This window comes from Neofelis nebulosa, chromosome 13, assembly GCF_028018385.1.
Source record: "Neofelis nebulosa isolate mNeoNeb1 chromosome 13, mNeoNeb1.pri, whole genome shotgun sequence".
In the NCBI taxonomy this organism is placed as follows: domain Eukaryota; kingdom Metazoa; phylum Chordata; class Mammalia; order Carnivora; family Felidae; genus Neofelis; species Neofelis nebulosa.
The window spans coordinates 45,972,494-45,996,355 of NC_080794.1; the positions used below are offsets into that span (position 1 = coordinate 45,972,494).

Genomic DNA, 23,862 nt, shown 5'->3' on the forward strand with positions numbered 1-23,862 from the left:
TATGGTTAATGAAAGAAAACAGACACAAGGCACCACATATTGTATGACTCCATTTATATGAAGAGCCAAAAATAGCCAAATATATAGTCAAAAAGTAGATTAGTTGTTGCATAGGACGAGGAGGTGGCATGCCAAGTGGCTCTTTATGTGTACAAGGTTTCTTTTCGGGATGATAAAAATATTCTAAAAGTAGATAATGGTGATTTTTTTTTCACCACTCTGTCAGTATACTAAAATCCATTGAATTATATACACTTTCAACAGGTGAATTTTATGATATGTTAAATATATCTCAATAAAGCCATGTAATACTGAAAGTCATTTCTGTATGCTGACCTGAATATCCTAAACAAAATAATCTGTGCCTGTGGAAAATGAGAAACGCTTTTTGTGTCAGGGGAGTGGGGATGGGGGAGAGATCTCTTGTATTTCTTTTTCTCTAAATGTCTATCTTTATTTGTGTCTTGGTCAGATTTGTTTGGTAATAAACAGCTCCCCAAATCACAGTGTCTTTTAATGTTTTTCCTACTTGTATTGCATGTGGGCATCTGTTCAGATCTATGTGTTTCTTGTCTGCGGTACTCAGTTCTGCTTAGCTCTGAGTGCATGAGTCTCCTCATCCAGGAAGCAGCTGTGATAATGGTGCATGCTGATTCTCATGCCATGGGGAGAGAGAAGACTGAGTCAAACCTATTAGCTTTTAATTTTTTTAATGTTTGTTTATTTTTTGAGAGAGAAAGAGAGCTCACGTTGGGGAGGGGCAGAGAGAGAGGCAGAGATTTCTCTGACAGACTCTGTGCTGTCAGTGCAGAGCCCAATGCAGGGCTTGAACTCACGAACCTTGAGATCATGACCTGAACCAAAACCAAGACTTGGGTGCGTAACAGACTGAGCCACTCAGGTGCCCCAAACCTACTAGCTTTTAAAGCTTCTGCTCAGAAATGATGTATTCCACAACTGTTCACGTATCATTGGCCAAAGGAACCCACATGGTCAAACCTAGTGCCAATGGAAGTAAACATGCACTCCTTCCATGGAATGAGGTAATTATGAATATTTTGGAATAATACTACAAGATAATCTAACAGTGCTGGGGTAAGACCTGTCTAGCATCCTTACTAGAGTGGAACCTTCCATCAGTACCTATGACCCTTCCTATTATCTTACCGTGCTGGTGTTCTCTTACCCCTTTCCCCACTGGGATCTTTCCCATGATTTACATCAAGGGTAAACCTATAAATCTGTAAATTTGTTTCTCCCCTACCATGAAAGAACCTGCTGATATTCCTAGTTACCAACTGTTGCCTTCCATTCTTTGTAGTGCCAGACTTCAAAATTACTACCAATTAAGTGTCACTGTTGTTTCTCTATGAAATTTAACTATTTACATTCTGGCTTGATTTCCCTCTCAATCTATTGTAATTCCTTTCTTAAGCCTTCGGTGGCCTCCATTGACAACTCTAATGACATTTTCTTCAGCCATTATTTATTTTGATAGTGGTGGCATTTGTACTATAAACTCCTAAAATGCAGAATTTCTGACCAACACCCGGCCCCCGCCACCACCTACCAAATTTCACATTCTTCGTTCCCTACATTCCCTTCCTGTGTGATCTCAGATAGTCCCAGATCTTTAGTTTTTACTTCTGATAATGTGACTCCTATATTAACATGTTTGTTTCAGCTTTCTTAAGAATACTATGGGTCAAAAATGTTTGCTATTTAGGGGCACCTGCGTGCCTCAATCGGTTAAGCGTCCAACTCTTGATTTTAGCTTCGGTCATGATCTCACAGTCAAGAGATCAGCCCCGCATGGAGCTCTGCCCTGGGCATGGAGCCTGCTTGAGTCTCTCTCTCCCTCTGCCTCTGTCACCCTCTGTCTCTCTTAAAAAACATAATTGCTATTTTAATTAATCACAGTCATTTTACCTATTATTCTTACTGATCTTTTCTTAAAGAAAATGTGAATTAAAAGCATTTATTCCTGAGAAACTTAAAAACAAAACAATCTTAAGTTTAATGTTTCTACTCATAAGGATTAACCTATGTAGCTGCAAGTAGTTTGCAAATTGCAAAATTTAACTCTAGGGTAGAAATATAACATTTTATTTAGAAGTATAGCCTTGCTTTATGCCTGTGTTTTGGATAAGCATTCAGGAGCCCGGTATTAAGTTTATAAAGAATCAATGTTTGTGGACATATTTTAAGACATTCACATATTAATCAAGGGAAGAAGGGAAGAAAATAGGGCAGTATTGCTGGGCATTCTTTCTTTCACTGCCTGGCACTGTATAAAACATTTGTATTTATTCCTTTTAAAAACACCATGAAGTAACTAGTGTGACCTCCATTTTCTATAAGGAAATAGAGAATTTGAGAACTTAAATAATAGATTAAAAGTTAAATCAATGTAATTGACCAAGTTTGTATCTTACCAGGGCTGTGCAACTTACTGCTGTGTGGTCATGGTGGGGTGGGGGGTGGGGGGATGCATTTCTGTCACTGTAGTTGTCTCATTAGCAAGTAGACTTCACATGTAAAAAAAATCCAGTATATATGGAAAGTTGCAAAATAATAGCCAATATGAGCAAATAAGAAAAATCTGTTGGTTGAAATAGGAGTTGGTTGACAAATCATGCAGGTTGGCTGAGAGGAGCACTCAGCCTTGGGGTGCCTGGGTGACTTAATCCGTTAAATGTCTGACTCGATTTCGGCTCAGGTCATGATCTCACAGTTCATGAGATCAAGGCCCGTAGCGGCTCTGCGGTGACAGAGCTGAGCCTGCTTGGGATTCTTTCTCTCCCTCTCTCTCTGTCCCTTCTCTGCTTGTGCGCTCTCTCTCTCTCTCTCTCTCTCTCTCTCTCTCTCTCTGTCTGTCTCTCTCTCTCTCCCAAAATAAATAAACTTCAAAAAATTAGAAAAAAGAGGAGCACTCGGCCTTAGGAGCTAGTAGCGCTGAGATGGGGCTCCTTAAATACACTCTACATGCTCTCTGTTAGTAGCCCCTCAACTACCATGCTGAAGCTGCCAAGGTGTGCCATTTATATGAGTGCCATGATTGGTTAAGGCTTAAGGCAAAGCTTCCACAAGAGTGGACACTAACACTGTGTTCTGAGCAATCTGCTATGGTGATCCCATTTCAGATGAGCAAGACTTGACAGGTCTGCCCTCCTGACTGCTTCTGGAGGTGGCCTCACTATATAGCAGAGCCTTTGTGGTTGTCAGTAACATGATACTCAGTAACATGATATAGCCTTCTTACAGTCTCTGTCTGTCAGTCTGCCTTTTGAACCCAGAATTCCAGTGAGTGGAAGCAGAGGGTCCTCTTTACTCCTCACTTTCTCCAAGACTCTTTCATGACTTACTTGAACCCACGTCCCTGCTCCCTGTTTATGTCTTTGTAACCAATGCAATACATTGCTTACTTATGCTATGCCTTATATTGGGAATTGATGGGGTTTGGTACTATTGAACTTGGAGTCTGTTGTCAGACAGACTGGGATTCATCCTCTATTTCACCACCATGAGATTATCTCTCTTACTGGAAAATAACACTATCTCATTAGGTTGTTGTAAACACTCAATTCTTTTTGGAAATATCAGTGCAAAGAATGATCATAGTGTTTAATACAAAATGAGTTGTCAACAAATGTTAACTGTCATTGTATTTATTATTATTATTAGGATACGATGCAAGTCTATGTCCTTTTTGTCCCCCAAAGAAAGCTACTCTTCCTGTGTTTACGCCCATCAATTACATTTTTGCTTAAGGCAGCCTTCTGACTTGGCTTTAAAGTAGATCTTTTCCTTCTTTTCACCTATCACATCCAATTCCATCAATTTTACTCTTAAAGATTTTACTTCTGAATGCTTCTTCTCCTCCTCACTGTCACTCTATCTTTTGGCTAGTAATTTAATGTGCTTTTAACTAGGACATACCGTGGCCTCCATGGGATGCTGGGAAGAACAAAATGCATCACAGATTGAAAATGTACTTTGTGAACTAAATGCTATTTGGTTAAATGAATGATAACTTATTTTATAAGATAATATATATTTAAATGATTAAAAATATTCACTTCCAGAAATATTGTGAACTAATCTTCATTTTCCTTTTGGCCTATATTGCCAAAGTTATTTCTTTCTCCACAAAACAAAACAAAGCAAAACAAAACAAAACAAAAACAACAACAACAAAAATCCCAATCACAGTAAGCATGCAAGCACTCTGGAAAGATTGGTTATTCAGTATTGATTATTCCTCTTTCAGGAGCTAATTACTATTGGTGAAACCCCTGAATCGTTGCTGTGTTCTGTTGCTTATTGAGGTGGGCATCAGAATTTACAATTTTGGCAGTGACTTTACTGTGGTGTTTCTATTCTTTTATCCCTGAAAACTTTGAGGTGATGATTCCCAGGAGAAGAGCTCAAAATCACATTAAAGGATGAATAAATGAAATTTGGGTATCTCTTCAATACAGTGGTTTTTTCTCCATTTTTTAATTTGAAAACATACATAGGAAATGTTTAAAGTTTGTACGCAACAAATTAGAAGTACTGTGTTAACAAAGAATCCATATGTAGAATATTGCAAAAAGATTGGGAAGATATAAATATAGAATACATATTTTCCTTAAATCACTATTTTCAATTGTCATTGAGGCTTTTATGAGCATGGAGTGTGGTTAACGGAAGGCAGCCACCTTGTGTCCAAGCTTACTACCCTGAGCCAAGGTTTTTATTCCTGAATAGTCTGATGCTAGGACTTATCCTGTAGCAGCTCTGAATTCCCTATGTGTGGTCAGAGGTTCAACTGTGTTCTGGTATGGAAAGAAGATGCATTCCCTCGTTTCCCACTTACATTTAGCTGAAACCAGAAAGAATTTTGTCTTAAAGTGACAAGAATTTGGAGACCTGAGTTTCTAGTCCTGGCACTGGGTTTCAAGCAGAGGAACTTGGAAGAACTGAGATGCTCGGTTAGTCATACAAAGTGCAGTTCTCGGGCAACATCAATAGCACCAGAGAACGTGGTGGAAACGCACACTCCTGGGCCCTACCCAGATCTACTGAATCAGAGTTTCTGAGGGTGGGGTCCGGCCATCTGTGTTTTAATCAGCCGTCTTGGTCTTTCATGTGCTTGGTAAAGTTTGGGGAGCACAAGGCTAGTCACCTCTTTATGGGCAATGAGGTTTGTTTATTTTCCTCGAGATGTAGTCATGGCAGGGTAATGGGAATAGTGAGTGAAAGATGGTACATAATAATGCGCCCAGAGTATTAGGATATGGGCGCAAGTATGAAGGAGTCATAAATCCTAAGTCTAGGTTAGCCAGAATAAGCCCTGGAGGGAGCAGACCTTACTGTAAACAAGAACTGGCTTCACCAGCCAGTCTGGATCCTAACATCCACAGGTGTACAAGGACTTTTTTTTTTCTTAGATGAATTAACAAATATCCTCAGTTTGGATCAGTTCCAAAATTGAAAGTTTCTGTCCAGGAAGAATGGGGAAGAAGGGCTCTGACACGGGAAAAGAAAGCAGGCTGCTGTGGGGGCTTTCTAGGAATATATGCACTTCTATGTGAGTGTGCCGGACCTGGGGCAGAGGCCAGCATGGCCTTTGCTAGAGACCTGGGTTTCAAAGTTGAAAGAAGCTAACAGGAAGATGTGCTTCCTGTGAAACATACATGATGAGCGTACAGAGCTGGGTGATGGCAGGCAGTGCAGTGGTGACTGGGTCTCCCAGACATAGGGCAGCACCTTGTTCTGCTTTGTAAAGGATTCAGCAAATTCTGACTTTAAGCTCTCAAGCCTTATGAGGTGATTGTCTTAAACACCATAAGCCTTCCTAAAAAGGGAGCAAATAATCTCTGAAGTCCCTCAGATAAGACCCTTTGTAAGTATTCATAAAGATAATAGCAATGATGATGTAATGATGCTGATGGTATAAAGCAGACATCCCTGGACGTAGGTGGTTCTCTGCTTTTTAATGTACAGGCATATCTTGGTTTATTATGCTTTGCTTTATGTTGCTTTGAAAATACTGCAGTTTTATTTGTGGCAATGCTGTGTCAAATCTGTTGGCACCATTTTTCCAACACCATTTGCTGCTCACTTTGTGTCTCTGTATCACGTTTTGGTAATTCTTGCAATATTTCAAATATTTTTACTATTATTATATTTGTTATGATGGACTGTGATCAGTGATCTTTGGTGTCACTATTATAATTATTTTGTGGCAATGCCAACTGCGCCCACACAAGAGGGCAAGTTTAATTGATAAATGGTGTGTATGTTCTGACAGCTCCACCGACTGGTGATTCCCCCATCTCTCTCCCTCTCTTCAGACCTCCCTATTCCCTGAGACACAACAAAATGGAAATTAGGCCAGTTGATAACCCTATAATGGCCTCGAAGTGTCCAAGTGAAAGGAAGAGTCCCAGGTCTCTCACTTTAAATCAAAAGCTAGAAGTGATTCAGCTTAGTGAGGAAGGCATGTTGAAAGCCAAGGTAGGCTGAAAGCTAGGCCTCTTGCCCCAAACAGCTAGCCAGGTTGTGAATGAAAAGAATTCTTGAAGGAAGTTAAAAGTGCTACTCCAGTGACCACACACGTGATAAAGAAAGTAAAACAGCCTTATTGTTGAACTCGTGGAGGAAGTTTTACTGGTCTGGATAGAAGATCAAACCAGCCACAACATTCCCTTAAGGCAAAGCCTAATTCAGAGCAAGGCCCTGACTCTCTTCAATTCTTTGAAGGCTGGGAGAGATGAGGAAGCTACAGAAGAAATGTTTGAAGACAACAGAGGTGGGTTCATAAGGTTTAAGAGAATAAGTCATCTCCATAACTAAAAGTGCTGGGGTAGAAGTTGGATGTGCTGGTGTAGGAGCTGCAGCAAGTTATCCAGAGGATCTAGCTAAGACCATTAATGATGGTGGCTATACTCAATAACAAATTTCAGTGGCATTGAAGCATGCTGATATTGAAGGAGACTGCATCTAGGACTTTCATTGCTAGAGAGGAGAAGTCAGTGCCTGGCTTCAGAGCTTCAGAGGACAGACTGACTCTGTCGGTAGGTACTAACACAGCTGGTGACTTCAAGTTAAAGCCAATGCTGATTGATCATTCAGAAAATCCTAAGGCCCTTAAGAATTATGTTAAGTCTACTCTGCCTGTGCTGTATAAATTGAACAACAAAGCCTGGATGACAGCACATCAGTTTACAACATGCCTTACTGAATATTTTAAGCCCACTGTTGAGACCTACTGCTCAGGAAAAAATTCCTTTCAAAATATTACTGCTCATTGACAATGCACTTGGTCACCCAAGAGCTCTGATGGAGTTATACAAGATTAATGTTGTTTTCATGTCACTATCACAACATGCATTCTGCAGCCAATGGATCAAGAAGTCATTGTGAGGGGTACCTGGGTTGCTTAGTTAAGCGTCCAACCCTTGATTTTGTCTCAGGTCATGATCTCACGGTTTTTGGGTTTGAGCTCCACATTGGGCTCTGCACTGATAGTGCAGAGCCTTCTTGGGATTCTCTGTCTCCCTATGCCCCTCCCCCGTCAAAAATAAATAAATTAACATTAAAAAAAAGAAGTCATTTTGACTTTCAATCTTATTATTTAAAAAATCCATTTTGGGTTACCTGGGTGACTCAGTAGGTTGAGTGTCTGACTTCGGCTCAGGTCATGATCTCATGGTTCATGAGTTCAAGCCCTGCATCAGGCTCTCTGCTGTCGGTACAGAGCCCACTTTGGATCCTCTGCGCACCCCCCACCCCTGCCTCTGCCCTTCCCCATGCTTTATTGCAATGCTCTGGAACTAAACCTGCAGTATCCCTGCCTATGCCTGTAGATGGGTTCCCAGAAAATTATAATGAAGCTGCATTCTACAAAAAATCAGACCCCATTCTCTTTTTTGAAGAGGTTTTATTCCCTGTTACTAATGGAGATTTTTTACAATAATATCTTGAGTTGTTAAGTATGGACAGAACCAATTTTTCAAGGCCAGTTTATGGTAAATAATCTCTGGTTACCCCCAGCACTTCGACAGCCAAGTGGATTTGATTATTGTGTGCACTGCACCCAATGTACCTGTTAGCATTTAGGCCTAAGCAGTGTTTAGGAATTTAGAGATGGGAGCAAATCCTGACTTTTAATCGCCATGAGCACTTCTAAGAAAATAAAAGAAAATACTGTATGCATCAGACTTTAATTTTCTTTTCATATGTAAAGACCATCTGGAAATGTAATTATACTTTAAACTTTTAATTCCAACATCTAGTAATTTTTACTGTATTTGAATCTGTGAGCATGCACGTTAGTTTTTTTTTAATTGTTTTTTTCAATGTTTATTCATTTTTGAGACAGAGAGAGACAGAGCATGAACGGGGGAGGGTCAGAGAGAGGGAGACACAGAATCTGAAACAGGCTCCAGGCTCCGGGCTGTCAGCACAGAGCCCGACGCGGGGCTTGAACTCACGGACCGCGAGATCGTGACCTGAGCTGAAGTCGGCCGCTTAACCGACTGAGCCACCCAGGCGCCCCCATGTTAGTTTTTTATAATGTCTTTATGGTTCACAGAAAGCAATGTGGTGATTTGAAACAAGGTCACGTGATTGCCCATTTTCACCTGGATTGACACCTCTGATCTTGGGTACGGTTTGGGTGTTTAGTGAATGGTTTACTTGCCTGTTTTTCCTTCCTGAGTTTCAAGAGCAAGCCATGTAGCACAGTGGGTAAGAAGTAGAGTTTCAGAGGCAATCTAAGATGTTTCTGAATGCAGGCACTACCTTCTGGCTTTATGCCCTTGGACAGATTGCTCAACCTCATTGAGCATTAGTTTTGTTGTGTAGAAATGAGAATTATAATGACTCTATCCCAGGGTTGTTTGAATTTTAAAGGTGGTGATGTATATTAAGAATGTAGCCCAGCATCTTGTTACATGTGTGCAAGATGTACAAGCATTATAATGCTCTCATTATAATTGTTGTCATTATAATTATTTTTAAATGTAGCTATTTATTATTATTATTATTATTATTATTGATACCATTATTGTTTTTAAATTAATGCATTTTTATTCATTAAATAAGTTACCCTTGGTGGTACCACCATTATCCTGTTTCCCAGTTTTCACTTGATCTGATTTTCCTTGCTTCATATCACAGAAACCCCTGCTCAGGAAGAGCCAGAACCTTGTATGTCAGTGGATTTCTTATGAAATCTCCTTATGCTAAGCCAGAGTTTGATTTGAAGATCTTCTCATAAGAGCTGCATTGCTAGTGGAACCATGTGTCAGCCAGGGACAGGGCTGGATTAGAGAACTGTCCAGGTACTTCCAGATTTGGGATTCCCAGAGTCTATAAGCTCTTTAAAGAGAGTGGCAAAGTCTTTGTCCTGGATTTTGTAACCAGGTGTGATATACGTGACTCAACCAGTTTTTCCCAGAATACTTTCTACTAGTGACCTCAATTTCTTTTGGCTTTAATCATCTAAAAAATAGAAATAATCTCAGTTTACATATTTATAAAATGGGAATGATACCTCTGAAAAATTGTGCTACAATAGAAACCAGATAATGTGGTTATGGTATCTTTCACAATTCATCTTGGCTCTAACAAGCATAGTTAGATTGTGTCTTAAATGCTTTTGGGGTGTCATGTTTCATGACCCCAGTATGGTGCTAGAAGAACTCAATCCACACTTGTGTCCCCACTATATCCCTGCTCCATCCAAATGGCTTTACAAGCCTCTGATACTTTAAATGAATCTAAAGATGGGCTATTTTCTAGATAAACCTGAAAAAGAATGTATCTTTAAATTAATTGCCTGTTTTTAATTTATAAAACACCCTTATACAAATTGATAATGATGTATGTTTGAATAATTCAAGAAACAGGATGTCAATAGCTTTTAGCATCAGGTACCAAGAGAGCTTCTGCCTTTGAATATTAATTTGACTAATTTGGTATATTAGGGCATTTAGTATGGTAAGCACATACATAGACTAGTAGGATTCTTGAAGGGTAATCTAATCAGGAACAGGGCATCTATCATTTCCTTAAAATGTAACAATTATCCTAAAGTCTCATCAGGAATATTCTGCCACTGATGAAGAGCAAGATACCCCAACTAAAATGTGAGTGAACATAAAATGATTTATTGGGAATGATTTTGGGAAGAGCATGTTCCAGTCTACTTTGTTTGTTTTGTTTTGTATTTTCTTCCCATTTAATCATATAGTATTTTTTAAAAACAATTTTGTAAGTTCATATAAAAGCCAAGAGTTTCATCTTCCTGTAAATATGCAAATACATTTAAGATGAACCTCATCTTACCTCAGAAGATGGAGTTGTTAAGTCAAAGTTTTCAGTGACTAATTTATGACCATATTGGGTGGAGTATATGAGTCTTCTACATGCTTTCCATCATTTGTTTGTTTATTTTAATTTTCAAAATTAATATGGATGATTCTCTCATTATTTCCTTCTTATGGGGAAATAAATGCAGAATCAGAGACAGTAAGTAACTTTCCCAAAGTCATACAGTGGAGTGGAGCTGGTGTGTAAAGACTGGCCTCTTGCTCTCTTCCCGTAAGCAGCCTGAGGTGATCTCTGAAAATGGTTCGCTGTTCACTTGACCCGGAAAACCCGACAAAATCATGCAAATCAAGAGGTTCAAATCTTCGTGTTCACTTTAAGAACACACAGGAAACTGCCCAGGCCATCAAGGGTATGCATATCCGAAAAGCCACCAAGTATCTGAAAGATGTCACTTTTCAGAAGCAATGTGTGCCATTCCCACGCTACAATGGTGGAGTTGGTAGGTGTGCCCAGGCCAAACAGTGGGGCTGGACACAGGGTGGGTGGCCCAAAAAGAGTGCCGAATTTTTACTGCACATGCTTAAAAATGCAGAGAGTAATGCTGAACTTAAGGGTTTAGATGTAGATTCTCTGGTCATTGAGCACATCCAGGTGAACAAAGCCCCCAAAATGCGGTGTAGAACTTACAGGGCTCATGGTCGGATTAACCCATACATGAGCTCTCCCTGCCACATTGAGATGATCCTTACTGAAAAAGAGCAGATTGTTCCTAAACCAGAAGAGGAGGTTGCACAGAAGAAAAAGATATCCCAGAAGAAACTGAAGAAACAAAAACTTATGGCCCAGGAGTAAATTCTGCATGAAAGACATGCAAATAAAAGTAAAAACAGAAGAAAAAAAAAAAAAAAGACTGGCCTCTTACACAAAGTCAGTGTTCTATGTACCACCAGCTGGACCAGCCTTGTAACCCTGAGGAGAAAAATTCATGCAGTTTAAAAATAGTTATATGGTGAATACACTCCAAATTCCAGAGTCGAGGTTAACCATGTCAAGAAGACATTGCTAATTTGATTGTTCGTGTAAATCCTTGTTTAGAATATAGAGATGTGATTATTTGAGAATGGCCAAGACAGCAATTATTATACACCATTTATTACAAAAAGAAAAGCCTTTTGCCTTTATCTTAGTGATTTATATACCTATGTTAGTTGTGAGAAAAGAGAAACACATAAAATATAGAGCAAAGCAATGACATTTCCTTTCACATTCCTCTGCTTGTCTCATGAAAATTTTGTACACTGAATTTCAGAGTCTGATTTGTGGAGCCCAAAATGACATTTCAGTATATATCAATATATTGATCGCAGCCTCCTTAGGCTCACAATAATTAAGGACTATCACATGGATACAGTATTTGTTTGTAAGATAATTCTCAAGACTTTGTGTATGATAATAAAGCCCTAACTATTGTATGTACATCAAATCTATTTTGAGTCTAGTGAAAATAATTAAACTTAATTAAAATGGTGTGAATTTATTTAAGTTTATATGAGGACAATCAGGGACATAATTATGAGCCTATTCTTGTTTTTTTACAGGACGAGGCTAGCCATTTGACAATTTCGAACCCAAGGTAGATAAGGGTTAGTTAGAAGGTATCAAAGTGTGAGAAAGCATAAATCTACTGAAGAAGGAGAACTTCCAATGCTTGAACACGTAGGCCTGATGTGTTATACATACAATTTCATTTCATCTTTATAACCATCCTCTAACTGAAATACCATTATTTCCAAATGTGGGGACCAAGACCTATAGAGGACATGTAACTTGCTAAAGGCTATACAAATAGTAGTAGGAATGATCTTAGAATGAAGCCCGCCAAACTCCAAGTAAAAATTAAATAATCACACAATAAATTACTTTGATTGGATATGAAAAATATTGGGGGAAATCCTTATTCTTTTTATCATAGAGCTCACATAAAATTAATCTTTTGCTTTAAATTATAGTATGTATAAAATGGTAGTTCTAACTTCAGTTGGAATAGATACAGGGATTTCTTTCCAAAAACAGTGTCTCATGAAAGCAGGGGTGAATTGCATGGTTGTAAGTAGAACTGACCTTCAAAGGGAAGCCTCCCACCTAGGATGAGATTTTCATTCTGACTCGGGGGCTGTGAAACCATCACCAGGGACAGCATGACCAGCTATGTCTTGAGTGGAGAATTACATAAAACCTCTTTGCCATAGTCTGTCTCAATTTAATTGTTTCTTTCATGAAGAGATTCATACTACAAGACCTCCAACATTTGGAAACATGTTTGGATTATTGCCTCTTGTGCCATTACTGTTGTCTTAAATTGTGAATTTTTCAACAAGATTTTAGTGTGAAACTTCAGTGTGTCCAGGTACCTAATATGCAAGTAGGGCTAAACAACAATAAACATGACTATTATTTACTCATATCAGGTACTTTGCTAAGAGCTGTTGCTTAAATTGTCTCATTTTACATCACAGAGATCCTGAGATAAGTTTTGTAGACCCAATTTACAGATGAGATAGCTGACATTTAGAGAAGCTCATTCACCTGCCCAAGTTCATCCAACTAGTGTGATTGAAATTGGATTTGAAGTCATTTGTAGTTGACTCAGAAACTGGTATTTTAGCTGCTCTGTTTAGCCAGTACACTTTTCCACATGATGCATTTTTTTATGTTCTTAGAGATTTGAAAATCTATTTAAGAAAATGGTCTGAAAAATTATACCAGAAAACATTTAGTGTATCTCTGATTTAGATCTATTTGATATTTCTGTAGGTAGTTTTCTGAAATAATCTTCCCTAGCCTGTTTGATTGGAGCTCAAGGGAATCAGAGCATGGGTAAAGGGTAGGTGGGCAGAGGTTGGGGGAGTGAAGTCATTGTTAGGAGTGAAGCGATAATCTAAGCCAAATAAATAGTCACAGGAGAGCCTCGAGCTAAAGTATTGTTACAAATGGACAGTAGACCTACTTCATCAATCAAAGGGTAAGGTTGAAGTCAATTGTGCAGAAGATGTTCATTAAAATAATTTGAATCTTGGTGTGAGACATGATAGAGCATAGAGCAGACAACAAAAGCAAATCACACTTATTGCATCTGATATGGGCCAGATACTATTCTGGCCAAGTGATTTGCACAAATTCTTACCAAATCCCAGTGGAACAGACATTATTATCTCATTTCAAGATGAAGATGCTAAGGATCCAAAAAGAAGTTTCTTGCCCAAGGTCAAACAGCTTCTAAGAAATCTAAAATATAAATCTCAATCTCTCTGAATCGTTCCACAGTCCAGTGCTGTCTCTTTAGAAAGCCAGTTGCAACCTCATACATACTAAGAGAAACCGAGATTCTAGAAGTTAAGTAACTTGTCTGAAGAGGTCAAAAAGTTAAGGCTGTCATGTTCTCCTGCTGAGTGAACTTTTTTCACTTGGCTCCTACCATCATACACACTCTTGATTTTTCTCCTACTTCACTCTTTACTCATTCTCTTCTAAGCTTTTAATGTGGGAGCATCTCAATCCTTGATGTTCTTGTCTCTGTATCTCTCTTTCCTTATGACTTGGTGAATTGAATGCAGCATCATGGCTTTATGTACCACTTGACAACTTCCAAAATTATAGCTTCAGCCCAGACTTCCATTCCAAACTCAAGACTTTTATTTCCAAATGTCTGCTTTATATCTCTACTTGGATATCTAAGAGATATATCAAACTCAACATTTCCAATATTTAATATTTAATTCCTGTTTCCAATATTTAATTCCTGTTCTTGTCAACACCTGATTCACCAGCTACCTTTCCTGTCTCAATATCTGCCTATTTCTCATTATTGCCACTGCTATTACGTTTATCTAAATCAGTAGTATTTCTTACCTGGATTATTTATAAGAAATAATAAAATGAAGACTTAAACAAGTTTCCCTACTTCAGACTTTGCTCATCAATACTCTATTTTCAATATGGCTACCAAAGTGACTAAAACATAAGTCAGATCATGTCACTACTATGCAGGAAATCCAGCTCACCATTTCACTGAGAGAAAAAGTTGCAGGATTTACAATGGTCTACCTCTGATCCCCTGTCTCCTCTTCCCATGCTTTTCCTACTGTAGTCACACCGCCACACTCCAGCTGTAGGTTCTAGATGTTCCCTCTGATCCATTGCTCTTTCCCCAGATATCAGCTTTACTAACCACCTCATCCCTTTTAAGTCTTTGCATGTATTTTACACTCTAAGTGATCCTTACTCTGAGCAGTCCATTTAACTCTGAAAGCTACCTGCCACCTCACTTATTGCTCCTCATCCTGCTGTCCTATTTCATATTCTTTTAAAAAACATGTCACAGGATGTATTACCTTCTAACACACTAGAAAATTTATTTATTTTAGCATGGTTGTTGCTTGTTGTCTGACTTTTACATCTAGCATATAAATTCCACAAGGACAGACATTTGGTCCTTTCCCACTGGTGTATTCCAAGCACCTAGAACAGTGTCTGAGGCATAGTAGGTCCTCAGAAAATGCTTTTTGAAAGAAGATATGAAATAAAGTGTATAATAGAACTTTTTAAGCTGTCTCACCTTTGCAGAAACTTACAGTTACTCTCTGAAGTATCTAAGGATGCAATCATTTCCCCTACTGTTTACAGATACACATCATCTTAGCTATCTAACTAGCGTCTCATTTCCTCCTTATTAGTCATAGGTTTATGCAGATCTATTTCAGCCTGCATATAAATTACCAGTGGTATTGATCTTCCTTTCCACTTAATGGGGCTGGTCAAGGATCAACTCCAGACAGGCAAGGCCCTGAATCAGCTTTTGCTTGTGTGCCCTCTGGCTCATAAATAAATGGAAGAACGTCCCTTGGCTTTGCTTCTGCAAGCTCAGGAACCTCCTTCTTCCTCTTAAATGTTATAAATGTTATCAAATGTCTATCTATGCTCTCTTTTGCTTTGGTTAAGAAAATAAAGGAAATTTAAAATCATGGGATATCAGGAAGAATCAAAGTCATTCTTAAGTGTTTTCTTCAAGTTTACTCTAATTTCCCTGAGATTAATCTTCTTATTATGACAGCAAAGCCTAGCCCTTCCAGGATTTTTGGAACACCACATTTTGATAATTCGATCTTCATGGACAGTGAATCTTATCTGTCACAGTCAGTTGTACTTTCACTCTTTGAATCGACTGGTATTTACCTGTATCAGACTCCATTTGTCCACCGCTTCTAAAACTCTTGATAATTTCCAATTGCTCATGGAGCTGAGTTTTAAGGTTGACATGGATCATCCATTCTTTCCAGAATGACAAATAGCTTTACATGGCGACCCTCACATTTTATCTTAATTTCTTGGCAAACGTTAATTTAATTTTCTGCTAAATGGTTTCAATCTCATGCAGAACCAAAGTGAACTAAGTAAGTATCTCAGGAATATTCTCCGTCTTGTCAGGATAATTCTTTCTTCCCATTTAAGTGAAAATGAAGTAACATTCAGTGGTGATTAAAAAATATCATCAACATAATTACTAATGTCATTGTGAACCTCTGAGAAACCTTAAGTTTGAATTTCCCACTGGGCTAAGAGTGGTTATATAAATTTATTTCTTCAGTACAGATTGGATAGAAAGCTCATAGAAACTGAGAACATCTTGGAGCTAGAAATCCCCTTAGACATTATCAAGCCTCATCATGACAGAGTTTGCAAATAGAGGAGGAATCAAGGCTGAGAAGGAGAAGATGAATTCACATTCTGTCACATTGGACAGAGGAACTATAGACCTTTGTCTTTTGATTTAGTCCAGAAAAGCTCTGAAATTACATGAAAAATATTGGTGAGCATTGGCAGGAAGACATTTATTTGAGGACCGCGTCCATTGCAGTTTTTTTTAAAAAGTCAGTAATCTCCCAAAAGTTAAGTATCAAGTTCCACCTTGCTATTTCACAGATATAATTGGTCCCTTTTGCAGGTTTGATCCCAATACCAGGTTAAAGCTATATTGAATTTTGTATTCAGTTTCAGACAATAGTAACTTCTTCCCCCACCAAAAAGCATTTGTGGGTTAGTTAGGTGTCAACCCAGGACATTGATTTACTGTGACTTCAGCATTCTCTGAACTCAATTGCAGTCCTTGGAATAAAATGCTAAATGTATTTCCAGGTGACTGTGTGGGGATTGAAGAAAGCATCTGAAATTTGTAGTTCTCATAGAGAAGAGAATTCGTTTTATGTCTTCAACCAACTTCGACCTCCTTTGCACAATTTGCAGGTAGTGAAATGAGAATAAAGATGCACATAAATAAGAAAGTACAAATGCAGTATATTTTCAAAACTTTTATCATGGGGTTTTGAAATAATAGGACATGTGATAAAATACAGTTTTATCACACAGAAAAGACCACTGTGATGTGTGCATATGTGTGCACGTGTGTGGCAAAGTCAGATAACATTAAAATACTTATTTTCTCTTTAACATACCAGAAAACTTATTTTTCTTTAAATAAGGTACCATCCAATATGCAAAAATGTGCATGTATGGAAATGCATATATGGAAACAGCATTGATTTCTCTGCTTTGCCACTAAGTTCATCATCCCAGGCATGGCACTTCTTTCTAAGCTCCATTTTCCATCTGTAAATGAAGGAATTGAACTAGCTTGTTAAGGCTCTTTGTTAATAGTCAGTGTTTCTGTGATGATTTGCTATTAAAGCCAAACTGCAAGTCCCCTCCATCATTTTCTGAAATTGAAATTTTATGAGTTGTTTTTTGTGTGATCCAAAATAACATACTCATCTGAGATCTTGGCAATTAAGAATTGGCTATTGTAAGCATATCAGACACAGAAAAGGGCCAATAGCCTTTCTTTCTTAAGCTGCGTTTTGAACAATGATAGTACCAAAGCCATTCCTCCTATGGTCCCCAAATTCACCCTCTTGGAGTATAATAAATAAGACGGGTTAGGATTTTCTGTTGGGAAAAGACCAAAACTTGATTTTAGTCTCAGTTCTTTAGGGTCAACAAAGAGCATTTTGTCATACTTGATCCCTTTCTGTCTACTTCTCTTTCCCCTCCATTTCTTTTCTGTTCTTCTCTCCCCTATATTCTCCACCTCCATATGCCCAACTAGGTCTTACATGTTAAAAGTCAGTTTCAGAAGAAACAGAGATCAGGGTTGTTCTCCAAGTGCTACTGAGAGTAATCTGGGAAAGTTGGCCCTGTCCAGTGGCTAATCTAAATTTTGTGGGATATGTATCTTCTGTCACTTAAGGGGTCTCTACAAAATTACAAACTCAAAACATATAAAGGGTCTTCAGTGGAACCACAAGCAAGTAGGGGGGCCCATGTTTAAGTTTCATCAACTTCCTGGTGAATGTATGTGGGGCCAAATCTGCCAGCTGTGTCTACTCTTGTCTGTTTCTGTGTGTCAGCCCAGAAGAGAAGTTGTAAAGTGCTGGGGTTCTGCCATTTCCCCTTGAAGAGATGTGAGAATAAAAACATTCTTCAGTGGATTCTTGCCTAAAGAAAGCAAGACTATTTTGAAGGCTCCAGAAGATAGTTGTTGAGATTTTACTTTCCTTGCTCATTAGAATTGGCATTTATTTAATTTCATAAAGGCGTTGAGAGCTGCCTAGAATACAGACTCAGATGTGGTCTTTCTGATAAGATACCCTCATGGGCAAAATGTTGGCATTAGCATTATGCGTACAATTCTTGTAATATATTCAGAACTACTCTGAAACAAAAGAAGAAAATGTTACTTTAAGAAGGAGACAGATTTGATCAAATAATTTTAGGCTTACAGAGTGATAGTAAATGATAAAACTTGGAGAAGAATTAAAGGTGAGAGAAAAAGTAATTGGCCTCCAGTAAACACAACTCAATGTCAGTACAGGCGAAGAGACAAGGTCAGCATTCATATTTCATAAACCTGGTAATAACACCACTGTAATCTGTACAGCTGCTTTGGATGTGAGATGATATTCTATTTCAGAAGGAATCAGCTTTTTTTTTTTTAAATGTAAGGTATCCTTCCAGTTCCATTTAAAAGTTATTTGTATTCATTTTGGAAAAAAGAAAGAAAAAAAGAATTATAAAACAATTGCCCATTTCCTAGCATTCTCTATTGGCATGATTGCTTATTTTCTCCCAGTCTTTATCTTTAGAGCTGCATATTTAACATATTTGAGAGTGTGCTATCCATATATTTTTTCCTGTTTTATTCTCTTTACATATCCCCATGCTACCATCACCTCATTGTAAATAACATTTTTTGCAGATGTTTACATTATGCAAAATACCAAATGACAAAGTTTACTTAGCCTTCCCTCCAATTATTGGATATTTAGATTAATTCCAAATTTTTCCCATGAAACATACACTGCAATGAGTATTTTGTGCATAAGCTGTTTCTCTATTTCAGATTATGTTCTTAGGATAAATTCCCAAAAGCAGAATTAGAGACTCCTACAGTTTGAATCTTTTTTGTTGTTGCTTTTTGTTTTTAAGGCTTTTTAGTACATGGTGCCAAATAGCATACCAAATGGATGCATTGATTTTTTCCCATTTAAAATCTAAACTTATGAAAGATTCTGCTAAATTAACTTTGTAATTTTTTCTCAGACTGTAGCTAAAGATTGCTGTCTCTGTTCCTGGACCAGCTATAGGATTGAACTGACTACCAGTCACCCAAAACTACTAGGTTTTTTCTAATTTGGTTGAATGATTATAATATCTATTGTAGTGAGTATTGCCTGGGGCAGTTAATTAACATAAAATGCTGTCTGGAGGTCCCCTTCCTGCTCTCAGATTTTGCATATCATTTTGAGGTTATCTTGTTTTTTCTGCCTAATTCTTAAAAGGCAAAATAACCACATAAATAAAAACAAAAGCCAAAATAATGACATCTTATTGGAGCTTAGTATTTCACTACAATTGCCATTTTGATGTGGTGCACATACTTGAACAGAATACATTTTAAAAATCCCATTATTAAGGTAAAATAAATAAGAGTGATTCTTTTTCTCACTTTGTGTTGATTTTTCTTCTTGGTAACATAATCCTCATTGTGCAGCACTAATGAGACTTGGGGAAAAAAAAGACAGAAAACATCCTTCACTGCACCTTTGGTGTGAATCATGGGCAGGAATGGTATGTGAAAGTTAAAAAGCCAGTTTTAGCTCAAAGAAATACCGTCTTGTAATCATCACTGAGTGTTACAATGGCCACTTGGGAGGGATATTGTAGTGAGGATTTACCATTGATGAGTGAATGGCTTCTTTGACTTTAAGGGTGCCCTTTGCAATTCAGTGATTCTCTCATAGCCAACTTACCTGGATTGACAAATAGCTGAGACAAAAAGGATGTAGGAGTTAAGAGGAGAGCAGAGTCACTCATACAGGTTTGGCTCAGGATCAAGTTTTTATTCTCAGTGTAGAGGAATCATTTAGAGAATTGCTTGTCACCCGTCACTCAGAGTTGTCCTTGCCTAGGTATCCATAAGGCACTGTGGGGGTTCTTCAGAAAAAATGTAAGCAAAAGCTTAAAGAATAATGTTCAGTTAAACTCTTTAAGACATTAAGGTATAAGAGATTCATGGTGTATTATACCTACCATAACATGGAAGCAGTCCATTTCATGGACCACAGCTCAGTTTGGACTCACGGACTGCAGAAGAGGCTCTAGGACATCAACAAGAATATGTGATGAAAGCAGTTCATTGCACCAGCAGAGATGGGAACATGGCGATCAGCAGGAACAAAGGCCCACTTGAAATGGAAGATGCAGTAGATATTAGTGATTCTCCAGGAGGAAACAAAGATGTCCTGAGAAGAAGGGTCTGACCTAATGATGAGTAAGTGAAATAACACATGAATGTGTTCCTCACACAGTAGTCCTGCAGCAGGAGTATTGAATTCAACTGGAAAAATAATTCTCTTCTTGGGCAAATCCCACACTGCTTGAGGCAAAGAGCCAACATTATGAACTCCCTACCATGCTGAGCCATAACTCAGTTTGATTTTGTTTTTACAAACAGTTAAAAAGAGGCTTGGCTGATACTTTCAAAGGGGAAATTGAGACAACGAACAATTCTGGAGAAGGAATATTGCATTTTTCAGGTTCATTTGCTATGACTGCCTACTAAAGCAATTACAGGAAAACCTTCCTTTCTTTCCTAGAAGATAATAAAAATGATAATTAGCAATCTGCTCCTTCATTTCTTCACATGTTCTTGACCTTGCCTTGCTATTTAAGGCTTAACATTTTACAGATGATTTTTAGAAAGAATATGATTTGATTTCTTTATAGTGGCATCATTTTCTTAAATATAAATGTTTGTCTTCAATGTTCTTTAAACACAAAATAGGAGAATTGAGAACATCCCTGTTCCTTCTGTTCCTTTACATTCCAGGAAGTTATATGAGTTTGTTAATTGAATGACATATATTTGAAATATTTATTGGACACTTACGAGTAATACATCAAAGCACGAGAGTTTAATTATATTTATTTTACCTTTAAGATTATGTGCAGGGCAAAAATGCAGGTTTTGGCTGTCTCACAAATCTGTAAGTAAAGTCTCACTCTATCACATACCCACAGAGCCTCAGCTTTCCTAGCTGGGAATGTGTGATACTCTAACAAAGAGTTCTTGTGAGGATTAAATAGAATGAAGGATAGAAGACATCTTGCAGGAAGCTCTCAGGTCTCAAGAAGTATGCATGATGTGTATAAGGCTGAAATAAATTGCCTTGAAAACGGTGTGTAAGTAAGGACCACAGTGTCAGCACAGGCTCTAAGTGCTGGAGAATGATAGGGAATGGCAACTTCTAGAGCAGCGGAGAATGTTAGAGAAGGAAGGGAACAAACTGGAACTTGGAAAAAGATAGAGAGGGGTGTGTGGTAGGTTGTCTCTTATCCCCCAACTCAAGATCTGAAGTCTTTGGGGCGCCTGGGTGGCGCAGTCGGTTGAGCGTCCGACTTCAGCCAGGTCACGATCTCGCGGTCCATGAGTTCGAGCCCTGCGTCGGGCTCTGGGCTGATGGCTCGGAGCCTGGAGCCTGTTTCCGATTCTGTGTCTCCCTCTCTCTCTGCCCCTCCCCGGTTCATGCTCTGTCTCTCTCTGTCCCAAAAATAATAAAATAAAATAAAATAAAATAAAATAAAATAAAATAAAATAAAATAAAATGATCTGAAGTCTGCATCTAATGCTTTAGAATGACCACCACCCTGAAGCCTTGCAAATAATCTCCCACTTTTCTCATAGGGCACATTTCATGGTCTCTGGCCCCAGTAAGAGTTGGAATAATCTTGGAATTCAGTGAGCCATACTAAGCATATAAATCTAAAAACCAGAAATCACCTTTAAGCCTCTTTCTTCCTCAGCATCCCCATTTCATCCCCTTCTCCAGTCCACCTGAACCTATTTCTTTTTTATTCACTGAATCTATCCATTTCTCTCCATGTTAACTTTCCCTGCTTGTATTTAATGCAGGCTTTTTTTTTTAGCTTGAATTATTTCAGCATTTTCAATTGTTGCCCTTGATCCACTGTAGTGCATTATTCATACAGACAGAAGAACACACTCTCTAATTTGCATCTAATCTGCTACAATCCTTTCAGTGGGTCTTTAGAACACATGTCCCTTGGCAATAAGGAAGAAATAGTAGAGTAAGCATGTGTCTGTTCCAAATGATGACTATGCTATCTTGGGTAGGAATAATTAGATCTTTGCTGGGCCTAGGCTGAACTTTTGTATCTGTATGTCTAAGTGGACCCATCCTACCTATGAATAGTTGTTAATGACCTCTGGAAAAATAAGAGGATGTCCTGAACTGAGACAACAACAATAGGAATATTAGGATGGTAACAGGTTTGAAGGTGTAGGCAAGTGATTATTTGTTGAGGAGTAAGAATGGAGTATGATTTAGATTTATAGGTAGACAACTGAGTGTGTAATATCATTAACTAAGATGAGAAATAAAGCCTTCTCAACTTACTAATGTGAAAAATTAATGAGTTTACTATCAACCTACTGTGGTTTGGAGGTAGCTTTAGGGCATCCAGAAAGAAGGGCTTGGTTCTAGGCTATTGTCAAATAACATGGAGCTGATGGGAGGGGTCTAAGTTAGAGACAGATTTGGAAGTGATCTGGACATCGATGATGTGCAAAGGAACAAATCAGAATGGGTGGGACCATTCAAGCGCAGCCAACGGGGAAAAAGAAGCAGAGCAGGGATAAAGCCATCATCTCTTGTCTGGACTGTACATGCACTTCTGGCCATGACCTTGCTGCTTCTCCCTTTGTTTTCTTTAACATATTCTTGGAGCACCTGTGTGGCGCAGTTGGATAAGTGTCCACCTCTTGATTTCAGCTGAGGTCATGATCTCATGGTTCGTGAGTTCAAGTCCCACTTTGGGCTCTGCACTGACAATGCAGAGCCTGCTTGGGATTTTCTCTCTCCTCTCTCTGCCCCTACCTCACTCTGTCTCTCTTTCTCTCTCAAAATAAATAAATAAACTAAAACAGAAGAAGAAGAAGAAGAAGAAGAAGAAGAAGAAGAAGAAGAAGAAGAAGAAGAAGAAGAAGAAAAAGGAAGGAAGGAAGGAAGGAAGGAAGGAAGGAAGGAAGAAAGAAAGAAAGAAAGAAAGAAAGAAAGAAAGAAAGAAAGAAAGAAAGAAAGAAAGAAAGAAAGAAAGAAAGAAAGAAAATAAAAAGAAAAAAGAATCTTATGGAAAAAAAAAAACCTCCAGGGACTCCCCAGGATACTGAAGTTAAAAGCCAATGTCCTTTCAAGCATCCCCCATGCCCTTTGTGACTTACTGTGCTCTCCCCCACACCCCATGTGCTTTCTCTCCTCATACAATTGCCCTCTTTTCACTCCATCTCAGAGCTTGTCTGCCTTAGTCTCCCTTCAGCATACCACGGATACTCTTACCCCAGAGTCTTTATAGAGGCTATTTCTTCTACTTCGAGTATTGTTTTCCTAGAGAAGAGCACTTCTTGGTCTATTTCCTCTTTCAGATCTTCACTCAAATGTTGACTTTGGACGAAAAATTTCTTGACCACATTCTAAGAATGATCAATTCCTCAACCACGAAAATGGGACTCCCTAGTTCTATTTCCTGCTTTATTTTACTCTGTAGCAATTATTCCCTTTTATCCTGCACATCTAATCATTATTTGTGTATTGTCTGTATTTTCCCATCAGACTATAAACTGATGAGGTCAGGGATTATATCTCTTTTCTTCACTGCTGTATTCCTAACATCCCAAAGAGCACCTGGTACATGATAGACAATTACTAAATGCTGAAGAACTGAAGGAAGAAATGAATGGATGAAATCTGAAGAGATCCAGTGTCTTAAGTGACAAGCAGAGGAGAGATGTTCCATTTGAATGATGGGGTGGGGGGATAGAATATGTCAAAAAATATCTTGGCAGGAGTTGACATAGATTTGATTGCTTTTCTCCATTTTATTTTTCCCATTTTATCAATAATCTCA

General features: G+C 38.3%; 2 protein-coding genes across 11 annotated transcripts in view; both read left to right on the top strand.

Annotated features, from left to right (window-relative positions):
- NRG3 (neuregulin 3) overlaps nt 1–23,862 on the top strand; it is a 1,063,627-nt gene that overhangs the window by 575,139 nt on the left and 464,626 nt on the right. The window lies entirely within an intron of this gene.
- LOC131492923 (large ribosomal subunit protein uL22-like) lies at nt 10,606–11,196 on the top strand. Its single transcript, XM_058696870.1, has one exon. It carries the CDS (start codon nt 10,624–10,626, stop codon nt 11,176–11,178), a length of 555 nt encoding a protein of 184 aa, XP_058552853.1. The 5' UTR covers nt 10,606–10,623; the 3' UTR covers nt 11,179–11,196.

What these genes read in the sequence shown, in the direction of transcription:
- LOC131492923 (XM_058696870.1), top strand. Translation starts at nt 10,624, where the DNA reads ATGGTTCGCTGTTCACTTGACCCGGAAAACCCGACAAAATCATGCAAA.